Source organism: Diorhabda sublineata, chromosome 5 (genome assembly GCF_026230105.1).
Source record: "Diorhabda sublineata isolate icDioSubl1.1 chromosome 5, icDioSubl1.1, whole genome shotgun sequence".
NCBI classification, from domain to species: Eukaryota; Metazoa; Arthropoda; class Insecta; order Coleoptera; family Chrysomelidae; genus Diorhabda; species Diorhabda sublineata.
Window position 1 is genome coordinate 4055308 of NC_079478.1, and position 23361 is coordinate 4078668.

The window sequence follows — 23361 nt, forward strand, 5'->3', positions numbered from 1 at the left end:
TCAGATGATAAGTATATATACCAAAATCTTCAAATTTTGTACGAGTGTTTGTACTCAAGTTTTAAGATAGAAAAATAAAAACAAATATTTATAATTGGATATGGCTTTATTGTTTCCCAAAATATTCTCCATTAAGATTGTCGAAGTAGCTTTTCCATTCCGATTGCGATACCTCCTAAACATGTAATTGTAAGGCATCAACCACTTCTCCAGGTATAGAAAATCATTGGCCACGTAATTTATTTTGATCTGTAAAAATAAGAAGAAATCATTGGGTGCTTAGCAGGTACCGTACGGCGGATAACTCATTAACTCGATTGCAATTGAATTTATTCAACATTTCTGTGTACCAATCCACACGACTTTTTATTTGAGTGATTATCAAGTTCTGCAGTATACAACGCGTACAAATCTTTTGATTGATAGCCGATTGCTCATGCAATATTGGATGTATGCGAGTTGAATTCATGTCACATAACGATCTGGCAATATCAGTTTACGCACATCATCGATGTTTTTTGGCAAAACAACCGATTGTGGACGACCTTCATGAAATTTATCCCGTTCCGAAGTGCGACTACGATTAAATGTACGCGATTTAATTCCATTTTTTGACCAAAATGAATATTTCAAGTATCTGTAAACAAGTAAAATAACACTCGTATGACAACAAGTTGTGAATTTATTCACCATTGTTGCCATATCTCAAAACTCAAGTAGCAACCTTCGTATATTTTTATTTGGCACTGGAATCAGATCTGAAACTTTTTTGATATTGACGAGAAAAATGTTCATACTTGTGTCTGCAGCAATTCTACAGTGCGAAATAGTTAATTATGCCCGTTTTTGTACTAAAAAGGATGATAATATCAAATCTTGAAAATATATGGAAACGAGTAAAAGTTTCCAAACTTTTACTAGTTGATACATTTACACCTTATTACCAACTCGTCAAAAAATCAGATCTAACTATAGGAATTTAAGCACACTCCTTTTGTAGAGCTTCCCTTGGACCCCATGAGTGCACCTGGACCCTTTGGGAACCACTGATCCAAACTATCCAAATAATGGATCAAAACATATGATCCAGTTATGAACTGGTTTTAAGCAACAGCCTCTTAGTAATACCTGATTTTTAATTATTATACCGTCACAGATATGCTGGTATCTCCAGTAGCAAATATCCAGAATTTAATGGAAGAATCGTCGAGAAAGACGATTTACGGAAGTTGTTTATCAATACACCGGACATTACGTATTTATTTTTCAAGGTAATAGCCATTTGCAAATTTTTGACTCTTATAAAACGTTTACATGAGAAATGGAAAGGGGATTGTTTATTAATATCCAACTTTAAGGTTGTTGATAATCGTAGTATTGTTATTATGAGCGTTTGGTGAATAAGTATTTATGTAAATATAAACCGAATATGATAAAATAAAGTGCACGAGTGCAAATTATACGCTATCTTAAACCGTAAGTTTTACGATGTCTCACTTCAAATTTCGCGGTACGTTGAAAACGCGAAGTTATAGGGGCTTAAGCCCCCATTTAATCTCTAGACGTGTGCCGCCGACTGCTTAGTTAGTATTTTCATATGTGTATGATTACTCGCGTGTGAATTACAAGAACGCCGGGCTTTCGTACAATTTATTAAAGCTTAGCTTAAACGTAACTTTTAAATTTTAGTTTCGTGTTTGTTATAATTATTTTTTTGACATATTACGTGCTGTATTATGGCCACTTTGACAAAATGAGCTGGAACAATTAGTTTCGACGATATGTTACCTAATTTTAGATCAAATCCGATGAAGTAGTGCGGAAATCAATAGCTGTAGCGACTATTTATGTTGAAAAGATCATTAGCACTAAGAAGGATTTTTCAAATATAATTTGTAGTACTTTAAATGCTAATATTGGCTTTTCTGGAGGAAACAAACTATAAAAATTGATAATTCTAGATAGCTTGAAGGATTTATTACTATAAGTCAGACACTTAAATCAAATTTATTTCAATTTAACTTGGAGGATAGTCCACGGATTGAGCTCATCACCACAGAGTAAAAGTACATTGAAAAAAGTAGTGAACTTACTACCATATAAATATTTTTTATTTTTAATAACCTTGTACTGCACTGGGTACGAGTAAAATAAAATTCCCTAGTCCAATAAAACATGCCGCTTCTATAACTGTCATCGCCACATTGATTTAGTATTTTCAATTTGCCGGTATTCTATTAAACTCGTTCCGCATGTACAATCAACTTGGTCTGTGTGTGTGCGCTTGATATGAAATGGGCCATTTTTTCCAACAATGGTAATAATTGTAGACGATTTATTACATAAGGACAGAAATACAACAAAGGGAAAAATAATTGTAGATTCATTTTACGGATAAACAAATTTATATGATAATTTTCAAGAATTTCAATATTTGTTATTAGAATATAAGTTCTATAATACGATTCTATGATAAGATTGGTACAATTGATCCAACAGATCACTTCAAAGACCTGTTTGAACAGTTTCTCCATGTTTTGGTTTTTCAAAATTAACATTTCCGCATTTCCTCCACTGAACACACAGAAGTATCTTTTGGGACTTTTCCGGATAAACGAATTTATATGATAATTTTCAAAAATCGTATATTTGTTATTAGAATAGAAAGTTGTATGATACAAAACAAACTTTCGGGTGATGAGAATAGCTGGATACTTTTCCAGAATATCTAGACACTTTTCCATTAAAGATTGGTACAATCGATCCAATATATCACATTAAAGACCTGCTTGAATAGTTTGTCCATGTTTTAGTTTTCAAAAATTAACATTTTCGCGTTTCATCCACTGAACACACAAAAGTATCTTTTTGTGACTTCAACTAGGCTTCAAAGTTCTTCTTGTTAATTTATTTTGAGAAAGCCACTACCTTTAGAGCTCAAGATTTTCCATTTACAGTGATCAAGCCATAAAAAAACTGTTCTGTATTTGTTCACGTTGTTCTCCGGACTGTATCCGGATACAATTACCGAATCTGAATCGTGTTTGCTATTTACGAACATCATGTGCATGTGTATTGTTTTATTATCTTGTTATAATACTATTTTGGTATTTGGCTGGCCATTTCATGTTTTTGACACGAGTTCCAAGTACAAAATTAAACAATCTAAGAAAACAGCTGATCTACGTTCAAATGACGACCGTGAGTTTATACATATAGGTGCTAAACGCATCTTTTACGCCCATAGCTTGGAAGACATTCCTTTTCACTCTTTCCAATTTTTTGCTTCCCATTTCCAGTCTGAATTCCCGTCTCTCTCTCTCTCTTTGATTCTCCAACACCTCTGCGTACCATCTTTTCCGTGGTCTTCCTTTATTTTCTTGTTTCTCCTTATTCTATGTCCATCATTTTTTTGTTGCTCCAAAAACTGGCATTCTCTGTTTGTGACCCATCCACTCATCATTTTTATTAGTGCTGCTTTTTCACATAAATTCCGTATTTCGGTTTTTGCTCTTTTCACCCATAATTCTCCTCCATTTTTACCCTCTAGTATCCTCCTGAGTATTCTTTTCACACATAAGCTTCTCTCTTCCTCTGCTTTGTTGAGAACCACGTTTCACCTCAGTAGCTCACTGTTCAGCAGCATCGCCTCTCAGAACAGTTCTCCCAATTATTTACTTCCCCTCGTCATCCTCGCTTCCAGATTTCTTCCCTCCTCACTGTCGTCCTAGATAACCACTCCAAGATATACATAACTTTGAACTTGTCCTAAGCTCTTTACTTTTTTTTTCATTCATTTTCAGTGATTCATTGGTACTTTTTTTTCAAATGGATTTTACGTACCTCCTCATCCATTCCAATACTAAATTCAATAGCGTTGGGGATAACGGATCTGGAAATTTTGAAATTCTTTGGTTCACCTTTATCTTATTTTTTGAATGGTCGAGTATCATTTTGGTGAGATGTTTAGATGGTTCCTAATGCTTTAACAATAATTTCTATCAACAATATTGTAAGTTTTTTTCATGCAGTGCGATTGCTTTAGAGAGAAAATATGGTCTATGACTGATCTTCCAGACTAGACCATTCCGACCTGAAGGTCAGATCTTATTATAAAACTCGTTACCGCATCAAAAGTTTATTGTGAGTATCTGTATCAATCACTAATATTTCTAGTATTTTTAATTTGAAAATAATTAAATGTTGTCACATCAAACATAATAATGGTAACAGCAACTTTGCGTTTATTTCACTGCGGGTTACACTTGAATGTATTCATATGGGGCCGCTGCCGTAAGACATATAGTGGTGATTTTATAATAAATTTTCTCCGGTCTATTTTTTCCAAAGGTAAGATTCATTGCAGTCTGACCTTTGAATGTGAACTTCCATTTATCTCCATTTATCCGAAGTAAAAATATAAGATATCATAAATTATATTCAACTGAGTACATTAGCATAGAATAAAGAATTCAAGAAAAAATTTCCCGAGGAAATTTCGGAATAAGTTGGAAGGATGCCAGCTGTTTCGGCAAACATATTGTATGAGTATGGATAAATCATGAAATGGGTAATTGACAATAACCATAAGTCAGAGATGAAATCATATATAAGTATCAATTTTCTTATGTTTCATTCTTTTTAATTATTGTCTCATTTTCTCGAGGGTTTTTTCCAAGTTCTCCATCGAATGAAGATAGTTTTTCTAATTTCTATATTTATAATGCGTTCAAACATTGAAGTATATTACTAAATTTTCCTCTTTTTTGTTAATATTTGTTCAGATCAAGGAGTGGATTATGTCATAAGACAGATCACAGATTTGGAGGAAGAAGTCAATCGTGTGTAATTGGTAAACTTCATATTAGGGAAATCCCATGTGATGAAAGCCATAAGAGATATCTAGGAAGTAGGGCAAGAACAAATAAATGGAGTCTTTGCTAAATGTAATGGAATGAGGAAGGTACGTAAACTGAATGGGTATGATTTATTTGGTTATGACATATTGAATATAATATTTGAGAGATACAGAAGTTAGTTTAGCGAATAGGGATAGAAGACAACAAATTTCTGACCTTGACACAATTACTTATGGTAAGGGACGAATCTACAACAAAGAATCTTTATTTGCTTGGAGTTTTTCATTATTAAAATTATATTATAAGCTTAATTGTTTTTTGCTTTTCTTCTAGGTTTAAGAGAGTGCATTATTTTGTATTGATCTCTGGCTTTATTTCGTGAGTTTTCGACTTTTTTATGTTCCATCTGTTATGATCCCCTTTTGGTCCTGTCCTAGACATTATGTCTTGTTTTTTGTTTATCCTTACTTCGACTTGGATGTAGCAAAACGGTGGAGAGTAGGAAAGGTCGATTTGGACATTTAGACACCAACTAAACAGGTGCTAAAATGATTAGAATACAATGATTGAAGTGAATATGTCACGGTTCTAAAAACATTATACCAGTCTGACTCCGAAAGGTACAAAGACAATATGAAATAAAATTATTGAAATAATGTCTTGTTAGCAGTCCTAGGAAAAGGAATTGAAATATTTATAATATAATAAAGATAACTCGAAACAATCTATGTGAGGCAATGATTATACTTATAATAATCATTGATATAATTGTTCATATTTCACATTTAACGATTCAAATAAGATTCATCAAAGTTTATTTAAAAATATCATATATACAGCCTTGGACTGATCAAACCCACAAGTCCGCGAACTTAGAGGATCTGCAGCTGGCGGGTGCCCTAAAAGGGTTTCCACAAAGAATATCATTTCAACAGTTCATTATAACAGAATTGTATATTTTGATTTTTTGGACTATCCGAAGATTTGAGTCTATTTTGAAAGCATTCCTACTGAAAAACTCCACGCTAGAAATTCGATTTTCGATATCCATTAAAAAACTTGAAGGCGTCACATACAGGAGCAACCATGTTGTATTGCCTATGACTTTTCGACAGTTTTTGTGCTAAATGTGATAATGCCTTCGATTCTTCAGGAATAATTACTTGACAATAAAGTTGCAACGATCATTTTGAAGATTTATATATATAGGTTGTTCGGAAAATCGTTCTTGCTTTCCAGTCATTCTGTATCTATACTTTAAAAAATAATTTGCAATTGTTTATTTTGAAATTTACGTCTGTGTCGAGATAAGTATTGAAAAAAAGATTTTATGTAAGTAAAGACGTTTTACGGGATAGTTCTTGGTTGAACCCAAATAATTTGACTCTAATGTTCCACCGAAGCCCTGTAAATTCTTTCTAAACTGTGTAAGATTGGAAGAAATCAACTGTTTAAATAGCTGCGACAGTTTGCCTTGATACCTTCCAGATAGCCTACACATACCCCTTTAGGGCTCTTCACAAGTTTTGACTTAGTGCTTTTATATATAATAAAATTGTGTTTTGTCACTAAAATTAATAAATTTTCACGTTGATGTCCAAAATGTCTACTTGTCTCTACTCGGACGTTTTACTTAGAAACGAGAAAGACTAATGAACACTCGAAAGAATATACGGTCCAAAAGATACTTTATACCTCACGCCAACCACCTGTGTACAAACTAAGGGTGAAAAGATCCACAGGAATTTTCCGGATATCTTTGAAAATATATACAAAAGGGTCGGTCTAGCGGGAACACCGTGCAAAGCTGATAAAAGGAATTTGGGTTCGTTACTAATTATTTTGTTTATTATAACCCTCACTGATTTGGTTTTTGAAGATTAATTAGTTAGATTAATTCTATTAATTATTTTGTGATGATGTATTTGTAATGAAAACATTAGCAGTGGCGTGTCTACCATCTTCTATTAGTAGAAAGACATATATCGTGTTGTATATTTTTAGAAGATATACAAAACCACATCACACCTATTTTTAGGGGACGCGGTTTGCAGGATGGTTTTCAATTAAATTATATCAACCCTTAAGAAGAGTTCAAACACCTTTCTAACATTAATTAAAACTTGTAATTAAAAATATGATCTCTAATCTTTTTAAAAACTCAAAAACAAATCCATTATTACACACAGTATTAGATTACCATTGGAGGCTTGACCTAGGATATTCTCCATGCTAATAAGTTGATTTCCGATTGAAATTAAGAAAACTTCAAAGGCATCATAGATAGCAGCAACCACTTTGTATTTCTTTTCGACAGTCAGTGAACTGAATTTTGATGATCATTTTCAACATTTAGATTAGATTAGATTAGATTATTCAAAAAGTAGTTTTTGTGACTTTTTAGCCTCTCTATATCTGTATTTGAGAAGATTTCTTTGTGCATAACTTTGCATCTCATTTTTCTTTCTAGAGAGTACACAAACTACTCCCAAAGAAAGCTGTTTTTACAGTTGTTCAAAAGAAGTAATGAAGAAATTCCTAAAACCATGATAACTCTACTAATATAGGTAAACATACAGGGTCTTTCTAAATTTATAAATTTATACGTCAATATATCCTCAGACGACTCAGACCTCAGATCATCTCTACAAGATAAACTTCAAACTTTAGAAATTCTCTACGACTGTAAACGTTACCGTTAAATCATAAGGGAAGAAATTATAAACCTTTATCTTATATATATCAAATTTTTTTCGGGTTGAAAATGGAAATATAACTATGCCGAATGCCTATGGGTTTAAAAGCAAAAGTTGTGTTCTAGAAATAATAGATTTGCAGTAAAAAATACAAAAATTAACTACGTTTTGACAATAGATAAAGTGAGGATTACTGAGCTCTTATTAGGAACAGAAATATTGAAACAATGGCAGGCATTTCACAAAAGTTCTTAATTCACTCAACACAAAAAATATAAAACTCAATTTCAGTTAGTTTCTTCTAGGAGTGATATTACCAAAGATTTTGTGCTGCTTGTTAGCCTTAAAAAAATCTCTGAATCTCTATCTAAAATTTTTGGGCTGTCAGAATATAAAAATTAATAAAGAAAAACCCAAATGTAAAAATTTGCACCTATTATCAGTATAAAATATACTTCTTATCATTACAAATATAGTTTTCAAACAGAAATCATCGATGTGGAGCAGAAAATAAATATTATTGACTACGCTATTCATTCAGTTAATTCAGAAAAACCTTCAATTCAAATTTTATTGGAATTTTATGATAAATGTATGTAGAATCAGTTGTTTTGATTATTGGATCAATATTATTTGTACTTTTTTTGAGATAATAATTTTTGTATTATAGTGGAGGCGCGAGTATGTTGTAAATTAAAAAAATTCAAAACAAGAAAAGATCTTTTTATAGAAGTAATAGAATTCTATCTCACTTGAAAGAGAAAAAAATACGATACAAGTGAAAAATAATAAAGAATTCCGCCGCATCTACGGCGTCTCATTGTTAAATAAAGAAATTTTCCATAATTTGAAGCAACTTCTTTGTTGTGGAAATCTTTTCACAAGTATGTATGTTCTCTATTTTAAATCAATATCTCAACTTTTTCAAAACTAATATTGGAAATGTTAGGATGAGAATGGCTGTATGGTAGGAGCATTTTTCAAACAATGCCTCGGTCATGTCTTCGTGGTAATCGGCAAAGGATTGGAAAATGCATTAGTGCTGATGTATATAAGTGTTAAGGGAAATTTCCATCATTGAGAACTAGCAGAAAATAGAATAATCAACTTCGTAGTACATCAAGTAGAAGCTCCCGTGTCTAAAGACGTACAATTATAGTAAACTATCGTGATTTTTTCGTTGCTGTTATTCTTGCTGAATGATTTTAGAAATATGCTTGTACTTTCTTCCGAAGTTTTTCATTCAAATAATTTTCTATCTAAACTTTTGATTGTCCTAGAGCTTTACGTACTGTTTGAAATTCGCCATTTTCTTTTTCTTAACACCATTCGTATTACTAAATAATCCTACTTTGTTATTAAATGTGTAATGTCAAAGCATTACGTCTTCGGCGTTTACATTTAACTGCAACTTGCAACTTACAACTAAACTAAACCAAGCTAAATGTATTGAGGATATAATCTTGGAATTAAAAGAAAACAGAATTTCTAACTTTTATTGGCAAATGGAGATCTACTTAAATACTTTTTGCCTCTCCAAACCTTTTTCTATTGTTCTGTAGAACTTATGTTTATAAAAGACCAAAAACTTGTATTGGCTCAGATACTCAGACTGATCTTCATCTGAGATACTCAAACATTTTTAAAATGACTCTTCTTTAAGACTAACCCTGGTATATAAGTTCTGCAGTCGGAACTTTCAAATACAAACGCATAATTTTCCAAAAGATTCTTGTTTGGGAAGGAATGGAATATTTTTTAACACTACAGTAGCTTCATTGAACAGTCTAATAGCCCTCGTAAACTAAACTCAAATTATGTAATCAACATTCATTGTGTTAGGTACATTAATTGGATTTATAGTAGCAGTAGTAGTTTCACATTACCTATTTGAATCTACCTAAGCAACGAAGAGTATTTTATTTTATTGCTTACATAAAGTTTTTTATTGGATTTTTTGTCAACATCTGTAGTTCGCTATTTTTAGCGGTAAACATCGGTTAAGATTAACGTATCGATTTTGTTTTTACAATTTTTTGCATCGAGACACATCTGCCAGTATAAATTTCACGTGACTGTCGCCATTGTGTCCATTCTACCAATTCGATATATTGTTCGGGAATATATTGATCAATATACACATTCATAAGAAAGTTTTGCATGCACATTCGCCAAAGCAAATGCGGATCTGAATAGAGGTCACAATATAAGATATTTTCATAAATAACTATATTTGATTGCTTTGTTCAAAGTTATTGTACAAGGGCCACTTTGTATAAAATAAGATGCTCCGAAGCTAGTCGAGCTAGATCTTCAAAACTTTATCATCGACATCCTTAAGTAGTGAGTTCTGCCATCAGTTGAGACACATGTCCCTCTAAGTATCCACCCCTGGATAAATCCGCGGATGGATACGAAGAAGAACACCACAAACTGTCATTTCGACAGGTCACAGTTTCTGGAAAGACATATCCTTTTGTTAAGAGTTAGCCTGTTAGCTATACACTCTGGTCTTCATGGTCTGGACGTCTTAATGTGTGTCTGTGTGTGTGTTTTCGCTGCCTCGGGTAAACCCAATTAAACCTTCTTTGGCAAGAAAAAATCTAATCTAGATGAAAAACTCGGAACTTGCTTATGAAAAGCGATTTATTATTTTTTTTTTTGGTGTCAGGTTTCGTTTTATTTTTATACTAACCTATCGATCCAGTTGTCTTCTCGGCCTCCTGTAGTCCTCTGTGGTGTACCTTATGAATTCCTTGAATTACTCGTTAGGAGACGTTGCCAGCTATCTCATTTAAAGCGTTTTGGAGTCTTACTGTGTTTCGCTGATATAGTGAATTAACAAGAACTTTTAGAAACATTGATGGTGTAAGAAGTATGTTCAAAGATACATGTATCCACCGATTTAGTCATGAATCGGCTACGGTAAATCTAATTTTATGTTCTTCTACATACAGTTGCCACTGTTGGGTGGCACAACGATCTTCAAAAGATAGAGTGAGTGAAAATTGCGCATAAACTATTTAAAATGTTCAATAGAAACATTTCTTCCAGAATATTTATGGTTAATAAAACATTTATACCATATTCCGACCCACCATGAGAACCTTGTGTAGATTCACATGATTTACCAATAACAATAATGGTAAAAAAGCAATTTTCTTCTGTAGAACATTTTGAGTGAAAACAATTGATATTGAAGAGCAACAACAATTTTCATGAATTAATTTAGTAACAAAATATTGGGTAATTATCTAGATTAGGTTACATCCCTCCGATCTCGTTGAAATTGTATTATGTTATAAAGAAAATTACGCCGAACAAGAATATGTAATAGATATACAAACTGTATGTAGAATCATCGCTTATTTTATTTATTGTCGACCACCTCATCAAGAAAGAGTTTTCGATAACAGCAGCCCCTGCTTGTGATTGAATTTCATTTTGTAGAGAAGTATGTGGGTTAGGTTAGGTTATGTTTCACGGATTAATTGAAATATTACAATCAATGAAAAATCATTACAATTTTTTGATACTTTAAATGGAAAAAAGTACCTGAAGGGATGATTTCCGCGTCCTATGTATACATATTCTTGAACAGCGTAGTTTTCTTTATAACATACTAAAATTTTAACGAAATCGGAGGGGTGTAACTTAATCTAGATAATTACCAAATATTGTATTATCATATACTGTGCGGCAGCAGACACCCTATCCACCTGATTTGGCAATGTGTGCTTTTTGGTTATCATTTAACCAGAAGAAACAATCACGTGGTTAACGTTTCACGACGGAGCATGAAATAGATTATGATTACGTTGAAAAGATAGAAAATAATTTCCTGAAAATAAGTTTATATCAAAATATATAGCGTCACCTATGCATTTATCGTTTCGCAAATAGTACTACGATGTGGAAATATCAAGAAGTAGACGAAATGACAACTCACTCTCTTCTGTAATTTTGGTGAGCACACCTAAATACCAGTTTCAAATATTTCATCTAATGAGAATATAAACCGTACACCCCCCATGTAATTAATATTAAATTTTGATGAGCGGCAACAGCTTGTGGGAATTAGGTAATTTAGCTGAGTACGTAATACATAATATGATGCTAACAATTTTTAAATAATTGGAAATTGAGGATACTGTAAATTATTTTTTCAAATTCTTCATATTAAATGTTGCTATAATCTCAAACTTGATTGCAACGATTTTATTGACTTGCTTTCCTAATTTTTGCTCTCAAATGTTGCATTATGAAATACCGAATCTGGCGTTGGGCGGAGTCTTCTCTTCCCAATCTTCAGAATATAGATCAAATTTCGTAGAAAACGTCCAATTGGCCTCAGTTGGAGAACATTAGGAACATTCCTAGTAATGCATGGAATATTCAACTCTGCAAAAAATCCCACAACGTCCTTTGTATAATGAGCAGTTCTTATATCTGACCACAACAAAAATTTTCCTTCGAGACGCTTCTTCTTCATGCATTAATTTAGATCTAACACTCTCTTTTTCATATATTTTGGCGGTTACAGAATTTTCAGAAAGACAAATGTATAAACCATACTAATCTTAACACTTACGAGTTAAAGTTTTTGTGTTTTTGGAAATACACTTCTAAATCTACTTACTCGTCTTTTTTACAATGATAAGCCTTATTATTTTCCGATTTAATCCCGTCAAAAGTAAAATATGACTCATCGTTGATAATTATTTCCAAAATTATAGCGATAGAAAACTTCTAAATTTTTATTTTTGTTTCATTTGTTGCTATCCAATATAAATTGTTCATCTGGCAAATTAGTTGAGAATAGATGAAGGAACATATAAAGAATTCCTAAGCAAAATAAAACGTAATAAAATAACAACTTGTAAGTAATAAAAATAACACCAAACCAATAAAGTGCGAGATCTTGCATCAAACAATCAGATGAAATTCATCTGCCCTTGTTTTTGATGAATAAACATTGCTCGTTGTATTGCATCATGTCCAGCGGCTTTTATCGATGCAAAAACAAATACCAAATACATCTTAAAATCAAATCAACATTTTTGTTGCTTACTTTTTATCATGATAAACATGGGCGAAAGGTATCAGGTTTTTCTGTTTTAATTCATTCTTTTATTTTTTTCTTTCGATTCTCAAACAGTCAAAGAGTGAGTTACATGTTTCAAAAAGCTATATGATCGAATTTCTCGCGTATTCTGGTACCTATAACGACTTCTATTACGAAAAAGTTCAAAGTAAGACTGCTCAATGCTGATAAGCTCTGATATAGAGATTTGAATAGTGAACTGTCACAAACTGATAATTCGCAATGAAATCTTGGAATAGGGATTTATATGCATCGCCCAGTGTGAATTGAGTATTAAATTTGTATTGAAATACTTCTTAAAAATATATAAAATTTCACGGAGATCTTCGAAAATATCTTCATTTATCAATTAACGAATGGATGTAATAAAAAAAGTGAAGTATTATTTCAATATTTGAATATTTTGATTCTAGCAATAATAATAATAAAAACAAAAAATATGACAAACGTTAGCTCAAATGAAAAATTTAAAAATTAACCGAGTAAACAAAAACGCAAATCTTACCTCAACATATGCATTGGAAGCTATTTTCACTCTATTCTGAGGACTTTTTGGATTATTAGGATTCTTAAGTGCCGATTTTTCCTCTGGTTTCTCCTCTTTTTTCGGCATGTTTATTCTTCTTAGAAAATTCAACTCTATTTTATTATTTACCTCTGGCATTTCGGCTTCAAATATTTATATACTCATCAAAAAAATATATTCATTTATTTATATTGCTACTTAGGATTTTGTTTTTGAATTGTAATATTTATAAACATCAATAAAAAAATACATCGAATCTAAATAGTTTTAAGACACATATATTTACTGGACATCGGAACATTTATTTTTATCATAGAAACAACATTTAAAGCGTTAAATATACCAACAGCAATAGCGAGATAGTTTTATTAATATCGCGTGGTAGACAATGTTTATATTGAAACGATTAATATACGCTACAAGCGAATATTTCGACACGTATACTACTCGAATGTAACACCCAAACTGAAGGGTTGTCCCGACGAAAGCCGATAGGAGTTGGATGCACGCAACTCCGACGCTTATTCCTATTACACTGGTTATAGATTGGTGAAGTTTGCTCGAAAGCTGGAAAATGAAAATCCTGGAAAGCATCGTATGGACAAAAGCAAATTTGTTTAGAGTATTCGGTGACGTACGAACTTAATAATGTTAATAATAAATTTTATTTAATTTTTCAATCATAAAAGTGTTTAATTACAGGTCTCTTCTAATTAATAATAAATTTATTCTATTGATAACTTGTTCATATGTATTCATGACTCAACCTATTTTATAAATATTGAGATGTCTGTCTTATGAGCAGCATTCTTCTATAATTGTTGGTGTTTTAGATCCTGATGATTTATAGTACCATTATCCAGATATTTAGTTTCATATTATGCTATTTTGGATAATATTCTACTTCAAATTTATTTCAAAAATGTGGTAGTACCAAAAAGAATGCTCAAAATTTGTAGAAACTTTTAGTATTATTCCTAAGCGCGTATTCTATATCTTCAAGATAGTGATAACAAACTACAAATGTTTGACTCTCTATACAACTCAAAATAAAGCTACCAAGTCTATTTTTAAAGTGAGAAACATTTCTGTTCAAGATAGTTGTGCGCTCTCATCACGTATATTTGGGTGAATGAAGTTTACAATTAATCCTTTCGTAATTTTCTATGGATCTTGAATAACTTCACTGGACATACACTACATTTTTAAACCTCTTCTCACATACGGTGCCATTGCCATGATGGAGAGTTCAGCGCCCTACTGGACTTTTCAACTTTGGACACAACAATACAACTTTAATTCATGAGGATATCATGTATGCTAGATATCTTCAAGTTGGATAAACAGGGATTGGAGATACAAATCCCCAGCAAAGCCTGAAATAATAACTACTGGAGTCATCTGGTACGAGAATGATGAATAGCTTGTCTATTGGACACCTCAAAAAAGCAAATTTTTGTAACTTGAGAAACAAAACATGCAACCTTCTTCAAAACCGGAATATTCGCTGTGATCGAATGTGACCAAGCGATACTCAATCGACTAGATGGCTAGAAGTTCCAGCTCGTTTGGTGTAGCTAAAAGTGGAGCTATTACATTTTTGAATAATCTGATCACAATTCAAATTTTGCCGAGATACATAAAAGCACATGGCATGAGACCAGAAAAGGCACAAACAGTGTAAAACAGACCAATTAACTGCCTTCTAATCACATAAAGTCATTGAAAACGCTATATCAATGCTAAAGGCATCGTAGACAATCAGGAAGGCTGCTGATACAAGGATAAGGATAAAACTGTAGACTACGTCATCGGCGATTGTCTATGGCCCAGAAGAAGTGAATTTTTGTATAATAGTACGATCATTGGAGTAATAGTGTTGGAGCTATTGAATCTAGTCCAAATTACGGACTCTCTCTGTATGAGAATAGATTAATACAGCGGATTTTAGATTAACGGAATGTAATTGTGTCAAAAACAATAATAAAGGACCCTATAGAATTATTTGCAATTTCCAATTTCTCATTATTACATGAAGAACTAATGAATCAACATTTGTATAATGGATACATCGAAACAAATATTTAGTTTGATTGCACATATACACGATAAGTCTAAAGTAACCTTTCTAGAGCTTCTTCATCGCAATATCAGTTTTCTATCTCCATAATTTTCAGATCTCTTAGAATATGAGCTTATAAGTTAAGCAAAATAATGTTGAGATGATTTCTTCTTTTAGAACCGTCAAAATTCTTTACTAAAACTGGTATTTGATTCGAAAAGTGATATATAAAAGCATCTAAACGGAATTTTACTCTCTGGAGGAGGATAATTCCGAACGTACGCCGTTTCTAATATACATATATCAAAATGTCACAGCGATTTGATTGATCTAATCACATTGATGATGCGGTATTCCACACAAAATCAATAACGTTATGGAATCGATGAGTATCATTAATAATTCAAGGAGTTGCGACTTGAGAAATGTGAAAAAAATATTAGAATGAAAATAAAAACCAATAAGCCTTAGAAGACGAATTATACCACTGAGAGAAACCACATTGTGATTCCAAAGTAGAATGTAAAGTATTTAAATAACCTACTTTCCAGCTGGTTCAACGTTTTATATTTTTTAATTCAAATTATCGAATCAATTATTCAATCTCTAAATTTAGTATCGTCATTTTTTCTGAAATTTTTAGTTTACGTAAGCAAACTCACTAAACTTTATATCATACTCAATTGATGATTTATGGGTTTTTTGGACATTACTCCAAAATGTGTTTAAATTGATCGTTCGAAAATGTATAATTAACCTTTAGAAAAATGCGAAGTTGTAGACAATTCATATACAAATATATTATGTTTAGCAGTTTGAATGTATCTTCTTTAGTGGATTTTATAGTAATTCAGCTTTCCGGAAATCTGAATCTAGTGAAAGATTTCGATACTTATAGATTTTTACAATACAAAAAAATAGTAGTAAACTTTCGAAGAACCGTCTGGAGAAGGAAACCTAAAAAGAAAGTACAAACTAAAGTCTGAAATGGAAACGTTTAAGACTAACGAAAGACGTTCTGAACCACGTCACCAGCTTACTAAGAGGACTCTTTCAGCGTTAATAGTTTGAAATGTAACATTGCTGAATATCCCCCAAAGATACCACCTGGCCACACGTGAGTAAAAATTTCAAGAATTATTATAAATGCGGATGATCCGTGAACATAAATTTCTATTATATTAGACATTGTTTCTTACGAATAATTTCTAGAAAGGTCTATTTATTTATGTTTTGTTTTTCCATTTTCTAGAAGTTTTTAGAATTCTCTTGGGATTATGAAGTGTTTGTGTAGCGCTGTTTCAGTCAGTTTATAAATAAATAGTGAACAGACGGAAATAAAAATTATTCCAAGAATTTAAATAAATTAAGTTAGTTGAGTGATAGTGTAAGTTAATTATATTATAAGTTAGTGTAGTGTAAAGTATTAAAATAAATTCAGAACGTACGAAACAGTGTCTATTAATTCACCTACAACATTACGACACTAATTATTAGTACCAAAATATCCACATTTTTTTCAAGTTACATTAGTTTCCCCTTTAAAAGCACTGTCAAAGATTTCTCGGCCTCTAAAGCAATCAGAACTTTTGAATTGTGAAAGCATCTTCAACTGTTATAATAAGATGCTGGTTTAAAGATGGAATCAACCTTCAATTAATTACTTTTACCGAGTCGTATACAATAAATTCAGTTTTGTATACATATAGAAAATCTTTGGATTCGCTCAACGGAGATCCGCATCCCTTAAACCTCTAGAACTTCTTTAAACTCAATCGAGAATTTCTAAAATACATTTAATAATTGATTCATTATTTCCTGAGTTAAGTAGTAAATTTAACTCTAGTGAATTCACCCAGTGAGACAGACTTTCGGGCTCTGTAATCCATAGCAAACGTGGAACGATGTTAAGTACGAATTTTATTGAAACACCACATCCACTTAGGATCGGTCGTTCGCTTTTTACTATTTATATTACGCACCTGAGCCCTACTGGGAAGAGTCGTGCTCTTTATTTTGTTATATAACATACTAGTGACATAATTATTATGTTTCTCACGATATATCGCATCACAAGCAAAAATAAATGTCGGAAACAAATTGACTCCTTACAGAATCGAAGGATCGACATCGATTTAATGTCAATTATATATAAAAAAGCAACAACTACTACGAGGGTTGCTACTTAAGTTTTGAAATATAGCAACACCAATGTTAATATCTTGGTAAAAAAATGAAATACTTCTCGACGTGGAATAAACCAAAAATAGAGTGTGCCGACTTATGGTAATGAAGCACCATCTCGAGGCACCGTGTTTCGCTGGTTTTCCAAATTCAATCGTGGTCGCACTTCGCTACAGGATGAATTTTGTGAAGGTCGTCGAAAACTGGCGAAAACTGGAGCCAAAAAACATCGAATCTCGGCATAAACTCGTAATGTGACATCAAGTGAAATCGAGGCATACTTGGGCATCAATGCCGTTTTGCACCTTATTTCTTTTTATTCGCTCAAATCAAAAATAAATTGCGCGGTCAACGTTTTTCTACACCTGAAGAAGCGGTTGATGCGAACAAATAATCACATGTTTTAGAGCAACCTCAATCGGAATGGAAAGAATGCTTCGAAAATTAGTTCAAACAAAAAAACCTACAAAATTGTTTTTATCTTAATGGAGAATATTTTGAAAACAATATCTTAAAACTTGAGTAGCAACCCTCGAAGCTAGAGCAATTATAACATGAAAGTTCATTAGCATGGGTTAGATTTTTATGTTTGGATTTGTCTTTTTAGCGAGTTATACTTTTATCAACTGAAAACTAGAACTACACCAAATCGGAGAGGAAGAAACAATATTGGGATGATGACCGTGTTTTTAAATGATTCAAATTCAAAAATACTCGGTTCCAAATATATGAAAAGTGAAAAGTAAGCGTCTATATTTAGTTCCTGTGACTATTACCTGTTTCCATTTTGATTAAATTTTGATAAAAAATTGTTTAAAGTAATCAGAAAAAAGATCAATTTTTAGTTGTTACATATGCTTCAACTGGGACTAGAGCTTCAATTATACAAAAAACATCACATAGTCCCGGTCTATGGGTATTTTTATTAATAAAAATGTAATATCCGCTCACACTCTTTTCCACTCGAACTTATTTGGAAGTTTTATTAGATATATGGTAGACATCGATGTCCTAGTTCGATAACGTTTAATACCAGGTCAACGTCCTATGAATCCTTCACTGTTTATCAGCAAATATTTATACATAAAACAAAATCGCAATTCCAATACGTTCCACCGATTCGTAAAACAAACTTTCATTACATTCGGAACAAATTAAATTTCGCACAAAGGAATTATGAGAAAATAAATGGATGGTCGATGAACGTTGTTTATGTTTTCAGATATTCCGCCTTATAAAATCAATACTGTGTCGCATTTAAGATATTTCGTTATTTCGAATTTTCTTCCCTAAATTATACATTCGAATATTATGATTTTTCAATGGATGATTACATATGTCCATGTAGTGTATTTGACGGAATAAATAATTAAAGCCCAGAAGAAGAAGAAGAAAATTATCATAAATTGTAGTTATTCATTAAAAATACGTAAAAAAAGTTGTGGAATAACCAATTAAATTTTTCTACATTATAATTTTTTCCTTACGTAAACAACAGGATGTTGAACAGTATGAAGTTAAATTAGAGTTGTTTGATTGTGTTTTAACACCTACTATGAGTATTTTCAATGAATAATTACAATTTATGATGATTTTCTTCAGAATGTTTCTTTATGGCGAACGGTTTTCTAGGTATAAACAACGATCTAAAAATCTACATATCTCCGTTATCGAGGACAAAGAGTACCTTTTTGTTGAAAAATCGATTGAAAACATAATTTCTGCTATCTTCGGATTATACAGGTTTTCCCTGTAAACATTACGAATTGTTAAACATTGAGCACGAGCCGCCCTTGGCCTTCCGGTTCATAATTCGAATATATAATTGAGAAAATTTTCATTATGTCACAGTATTATTTTCATTAAGTCCCAGAACACCCTGTATACGAGACAGATATGAAGAGAAAAATTGAAATCTTCAGCATTTTGGAATATATAAAGAGCTAGGATTCACTAGGATTCAAATGGAAAGCTATTTATGTGAAAATTGAATAAGCTGAAGGTCGAAAGAGTATGTAATAAAGGTATTATCTATTCGACGTACGATTTTTTCTCTTAATATTGTGCCCTCACTGGTAGCTGCTTTGAATTTGAATGTTGTTTCTAAAAATAAATCACCTTCTCCAGGCACATTCGTCACGACGCGACGTGCGAGATGAACACGTAGTAATCACTGTAATTTTTCTTATCAGTTGACAACATACGTAAATAAATTAAAGGCGAAGTTGAGAGAATGGAATGATTATTATGTAGGTCATAGTAAATTAGAGGATTTGCGTAAAAGAACTGAAAAAATGGACCCTATGCTGGCACTATATAAATCTAACTAAATCCTTAAGCAATACCACTTTCATTATGATTTTTTTCTACTAACATTTACCCAGCTAGTACTTCTTTCTGAATGAAGTGGGTATCTGAAATAATTATTCAAAAATAACCCTGTACAATCCGTTTCACTACTTTAAATAAGCGTTAGATGTAATACTGACTCTGAAATATTGACTCTAGCATACCAGAATAAGACATAGCAATGCTTGTGTGTGCAGCAATGAAGCTAAAAAGAATACTGGACACCATCACCGGACACCTCTATACCTACGGTTAATAGATTAACACATGGAGCAAGGTACAAATTAGCAAAAATCAAAGGTAGTGAGTACGGTTTTATCAGCGAATCTTCCTAGTTAAGGAATATGTTATGTTCCCCAATGTTAAGCGTTAAGCATAATTTGAAAAAGGAATCTACTACTCAAACTTTCAAGGTAAATAGTATTAAATAATATACATATGGTCCAAAAAACAAGAAAGAAACTACCACCAAAGTATTTAGGGCGGGTTCCAGATGCTAATTACCACCAGGCACCTGCACGAGTACTTCACAGGAAGAAATATTTGACAGTGAAGTGAAACTGAAAATAATACATGAAAAATATGAAATATCGATAGTCTTCTATAGAATCATTGAGAACCTTAATCGTCGACTCCCAGCTGAAGTGGGAATGCTATAAATATTTCATTGACTTACTGAGGATAATAATATTTGGTTTCCTGATCATTCGATACGTTAAGAAAAGATGAAGAAACCTTCCAATGCACCTACAAGAAAAAGTTTTGGTAAAAGGATAAATCTGATGAGAAATTCTCCAGTAGATGCTTAAAGAACCGCACCACTCCAAAAAATTCCTTCTGAACTCTAATGCTATGATATAAATGAAGTATCTAGATTGAAATTATGTTTTTCTATTGGTTATTTTTCACGACATTACCATATCGGAATCAACGTATTAGAATAGGTCTAGCGAAAATTGACGATTCCTCATTCTATAAGTGAGGATGCATCATTTCCAAAGCCAGTCTAAATAGTAGAATTCATGAAAATTCCAGAATGCTCTTTGACAAGAGCAACTTTCTTCAAATATAAGTTATATAAAACTAGACAAATGAGATTGTTGAAGATTACAATTCGAAATATTGAAATAAGTATCATCAACTAAGAAAATAAGAACGGTTTCGGTTTTTGAAATTCACTCAAACAAATAAAACACGAAAATTTTGGAAAAAAAACACATTTATTTTTCAATGTAATCTCCTTTTAGCTCTATACACTTTTTCCAGCGATGTTAAATAAGTTCGATACACTTTTTATAATAAGAATGGACAAGCTCCTCAAAATAGTCATTAATCCACCCATTTTTTCAAGTCTAGGAACAGAAAATAATCCAAGAGGACCGAATCTGGCGAATAGAGTGCATGAAGTAGCAATTCAAACTTTAATTCATTAATTTTGGCCATTGCAATAACGAATGTTTGCTATGTTTGCTAGCTCGCTTACTTTCAATCGACGAGCATCCAGTCTCGCATTGTGGATTTTCATTTGGTGGACCACTGCGATGCTGGTCTTCACAGGTCGTACGGCCTCATTTAAACCCCGCTACCCAATATTTTATTGTTAATAACGAAAGAGCAGTCTCGCCAAGAGAAAAATACAGTCCAGCTTCTATATTGGTCGAGCTAAAACCTTTCAAATAAAACTATTGTAACAACGATGACCAATACTCTCCACAAATACACTGAAAACGTTCACTATTGATCACCAGAGATTTGTCTATTATATGCAGTTATAAAATGGATTATTTGAATCAATAAGTGGACACGTTCGAACAACTATTATCAAAACAGGTCTGGGAGGCAACGAACGGATATTGAACTTGTTTATTTTGGAAATCGTGTTTATCCTTTTCTCTATACATAACACTTATAACTATATAAATAAGATGAAATGATTGTCTTTTTTGAAAGCAAGATAAAATATATGAGACAAAAACGTCTGCAACTTTTGTATTAATTGTATTGTATTAACTTTTTATAGGTATTATACCTTTTCAAAACAAAAGCTTCAATTGATCCTGCTAAAACTCTATTGACAACATGAATCTAATTTTCTTTGTGTATTTCGAAAAAAATGACCAATTAATTACATTTACTTCCCGTACCATTTCGTAGCAGCTCTATTCTTTGTTTGACAATATGATAAATGATAGTTTTTATTAAACGAAATTAATTAAATCTGCTAACAAAACAATGGATACTCTATCACTATTTATAACTAGTACGGTAATTAGTTCGATGATTTTTAACGAATTAATTATCTTTATCTCCATTAAGTTTATTTTCAATGAATCAACTATGGGTTTAATGGAGCTCTTCACTCCTATGGAAAGATCCCAATTAGTTTTGTTGGTGTTTGGATGGAACTATTACACAGAGATCAACTAGCGTTGGGAGATGGTTTCTCGTACTAATGGAGAATCTAATAGCAGGTGGTACATAATTAATCTATTTCTGAAATCACAATTTCAATTAATCAGTTAATTTTTTAAGATGCATAGGATTTGATTTTGAAAAAACCACAAACAATTTGATGAAATCTTTATTGAAATCGATAAAACGATTCAATTTTGGCACACTCTCTCCAACATATCGGCCGGTATTTCAAGAATAAATGCTTCACTATTGGCCGTCAATCGTTGCTTGTTTATTCCTGTAGATATTAGCCTTAACTTGTCTCCACAAGAAATAGTCCAAAGGCGTTAAATCACACGATCTAGGCGGCCAATTGACGGGCCCAAAACGTGAGATAAACTGTTTGTCGAAGGTGGCTCTCAATTTGGCCATTGTTTCACGTGCCGTGTGGCGGGTGGCACTGTTTTATTGAAACGACATGTCAGGTATGTCTAAATCTTTCATTTTGGACAAAAAAATCGTCAATTATCATACGGTGGCACTCGCAATTCACAATAAGGCCCGATGGTGCCACCGAGCCATAATCCACACCAAACAGTGACTTTTTAAGGAAGCATTGGTAGCTGTTACAATGCTTCTGACTGGTCTTCACTCCAGATGCGGCAATTTTGCTTGTTGACGTATCCATTCAACCAGAAATGAGCTTCGTTGCTGAACACAATTTTTCGATAAAAAAGTGGATCTCCGTCCAACTTTTCCAACGCCCATTCACCAAAAGTTAGACGTTGTGGGAGATCGTGTAGCTTCAATTGTTGCACCAGCCCTATCTTATAAGGTTTTATATTCAAATTCTTCCGCAAAATTTTCCACGTAGTGCATTAACAGAGGCCCGATTGCTGCGAACGGCGGCGAATGACATTTCACGGTTATCAATAACACTGGCGCAATATTTTCTTTGGTCTTCACTGTACGTTTGCGTGTTAGTGGTTTAATATTCAATAGTGCAAACTAGATTCGAAATTTAGTCACAAGCTTCCGATTACTTCCCTCAGTAGGCCGACCAAAGTATATTGGAAGAAAAGCGCGATGCAATCTTTTAATCTAGCATGAATTTTGATAGTTGAATTCAATAATTTGCAAACGTTGTTCGTTCGTAAATCGATTCCTGATTAAATAATAGACCTAAA

General features: G+C 32.5%; 1 protein-coding gene across 5 annotated transcripts in view; it reads right to left on the reverse strand.

The window, feature by feature from the left end:
• LOC130444236 (inactive dipeptidyl peptidase 10) overlaps positions 1 to 23361 on the reverse strand; it is a 217597-nt gene that overhangs the window by 39001 nt on the left and 155235 nt on the right. The window contains exon 1 of one of the 5 annotated variants that reach the window (XM_056779295.1): positions 13165 to 13652. The exons of the other annotated variants lie outside the window; for them this stretch is intronic. Coding sequence (XP_056635273.1) covers positions 13165 to 13323 — 159 coding nt within the window. The 5' untranslated portion in view covers positions 13324 to 13652. Of the gene's footprint in view, positions 1 to 13164; positions 13653 to 23361 lie in introns of those variants that run through there. 5 annotated transcript variants of the gene reach the window in all.